We start from the raw sequence: 2,901 nt of genomic DNA on the forward strand, positions 1-2,901 counted from the left end.
TTCCTGGTTCCCTTGTTTAATAATAATAATGATGGAGTAAGGTGATGAGGGCCTCATCACAGTATCCTCTGTGCCTTAAAATCTCCTTTATTTCAGGTCAATAAAGCGGATGTCCATGAGTAGCAGAGTGTGTCTTGGTAGAGGTCTGGGCGCTGGTGACAACACGGTCATCACCTGTGCCTGAGTGTCCACATTAGTCACCACAATAAACCCACAAACCGGGCTCTCCACTATACCCCTTCTAGTTCCCTCCTCCCCTTCCTCAGCACAGCTCACGCTCAGCACATGATGCGTGAGGTCTGGCCCTGGCGTCACGGGCACCAGCTTGAGCTGGTGCCCGTGGCGTCCTGGGATGAACGGTGCCCCGATTTTGTAGATGCGGACATCTGAGAAGCGCACGTCGAAGGCATGAGGGTAGAAGGAGACGCCACGGAAGCCATAGAAATACTCACGGATCTTTTCGTCACGCGTCTCCTGCCGAGGACCCTTGGTGCGCTTTACTACCCCGCCAGACTTGGGCAGGAGGACCACCCGCACAAAGTGCGGAAGGTCTCGTTTGAGCTCGTTGTAGAGCCTCTCCTGGTCAAGCACCAGCACCACGTCCACCTCGAAGGCAGAGGCACAGTCCACCAAAGCCTGATAACCGGAGCCCTTCACCCAGCCACAGGTGTTGATGATGCAGCCTCCAACACTGGCTTTCCTGTTCACCTCACAGCGCTTGTTAAACACTTCAGCCAAGCGGGATGTCAGCTTATTGTAAAGTTTGATGTTGGTTGCTAGGGTGATAGAGCCAAAGTGGAATACCAGAGGATCCTGGACTGAAAAACCCTCCTCAACATCTGCTGGACGCTCGATACACATCGCTGACACGGTTCCTGGGACCGACACCCCACTCTGTCCTACGTCCAGCTCCACCAGTGTTGGCCTCCTGCCAAGTCTTACAGCATAGTTTAGTAGCAACCGGCACACTGTGGACTTCCCCACATCTGTAGGTCCTACCACCATCACCCTAGGCCCACTCTCATTGTCTCTCTCAGCCTGTTTTCTCATCTGTTCCAAAGCAGCATGTGTATTGAGGTACAGTAGCATGGGAGTATCCTTGGATACATATGCAACCTCTGTTTTACCATACAGGGACACACTGCAGCCCTGCCAGGTGAAAACTGCTATCTTGGAGCCTGGTCCGAATGTGTACTTCTTGTTCCGGTTGAGCTCTGAACCAAAGACCTCAGCCATCCCTGTGAGGAGCTCCAGTTGGGCACGTTCCCCTGCCTCCACCTCAAAGCGAAGCTCCGTCTCCTTCTCCAGGTCGAACCTGGTGCCTCCTGCTCCGGGTGCTGGCACATCTTCCCTGGTCTTATCTGCACCTTCTGTCGCCATGGAGTTTAAGGAGCTTATAAAACTGCTAATCGACTGATTCTTTAACCAGATCCGAAAGCCGCTATGATATTTATCCAAGAAGTAGGTAAAGCCGATATGGAATGCTTAGGCTGTGAAAACTAGCTACTGATGGATTGTCTGATGATTATCTCTCGGGAAAGAGTCGCTCGGTGTCACTGATGAACTCCCTTAAACAAGGCATCCCGAGGCCTTTTATACTGTTGGCTGCGGCCCTGATGTCACTACGGTGACATCAGGGTGATGTCAGGTAGTGTCAGGCATATCCATATATGGAGCGGGCTATGTCAGTTATGCCCAAATCTGGGACTATGATGTCTGTCCTGGACGTTTCGGTTATCTCCATATATGGAGTTCCAGGAGGGGTTCTCTGATGTCAGAGCTAGGTATGTTAGGTTACGTATCTCCATGTATAGCCGTCTAGGAAAGATTCTATGATGTCAGACTTGGGGTTGTTGATTGTCTCCATCTATGGGGATCTCCATATATGGGAAGGTTGGGGTCGATTAGGTCACTAAAGGTCGGCCATTCATTCCCTTATATAGGTTTCCGAGCCTCCTGCCATAGTCCACCGTGCGGTGGTATCCATCTATGGCTAATGCCGGCAAGTATACCCTGAATGTTCTTTACAGAGCTCATAGAGTTGAATACACAATTAATGAATTCCATATTAGTTATTTGACGCAGAAATTATTGTCTGTGTATGCCCATTATGGGCATATACTGATGACATCAGGGATCTCCATATATGGGCATAATAGGGATAAGGACTGACAGATATCCATATATGGGCATAAAAGGGAAAAGGACTGACGATAGAGAGATCTCCATATATGGGCATATCAGTCGGATCGGCGGTGCGTCATAGGTGTGAGGGGGAAGGCATGCGTTAATCCGACAGACCTTTTCTCCGACTATGTGGCATCCGCGTGCGGTTAGGGTTAGGGTGCGGGTTTGGTTCGGGTTTACTGTTTAATGTCGGAGCACTGCGCTGTCGGAGGAATGCGCTGTCGGACTAACGTATTGCACCCGTGTGAGGGTCACGTAGCTTCCCCATCTCTAGATGTGAGGGCCGCGCAGCGGCCCAAACCTCTAGTAATTCAAAATGCCGGATGATCTAAAGGTCAAAGAGGCAAAGTGGTTCCTTACGAGGAGACACATTTGTTTCAATTGCATGCTCTATAGCGCCACCCTTTGGCCAATGATTTGGCCGTTTGGCATAGCCCTCTACCATATTTCAGTTTTGCAAAAACGACTGTTAAGTCAGATCTGCAAAAAACAGCTGAATAATAATAATAAAACTAACAAATACAAAATGGTGCCTTCGCACTGACGTGCTTTGGCCCCCTAATAAACGTCATACTGCATATATTATAAACCTCAGCACAGTACAGGGATTTAAGGTCAAAGGTTTATCTAATGATAGCTACACGTCACAAAACACACAGAAAGTAATAATCAATGCCACCTAAATTATTTTGATGAACAGAAACCATATAGGTC

The 2,901-nt window shown here is 49.1% G+C and overlaps 1 protein-coding gene across 1 annotated transcript; it reads right to left on the bottom strand.

Annotated features, from left to right (window-relative positions):
• Positions 1-21: 21 nt before the first annotated feature.
• LOC311043578 (polyribonucleotide 5'-hydroxyl-kinase Clp1-like) lies at positions 22-1,380 on the bottom strand (the record flags this gene model as incomplete). The annotated part of the gene is made up of 1 exon (XM_084054884.1): positions 22-1,380. One exon carries the CDS (start codon positions 1,378-1,380, stop codon positions 88-90), a length of 1,293 nt encoding a protein of 430 aa, XP_083911010.1. The 3' UTR covers positions 22-87.
• Positions 1,381-2,901: the final 1,521 nt, after the last annotated feature.

Source organism: Gymnoscopelus microlampas, assembly GCF_963454915.1.
Source record: "Gymnoscopelus microlampas genome assembly, chromosome: 4".
Taxonomy (NCBI): Eukaryota; Metazoa; Chordata; class Actinopteri; order Myctophiformes; family Myctophidae; genus Gymnoscopelus; species Gymnoscopelus microlampas.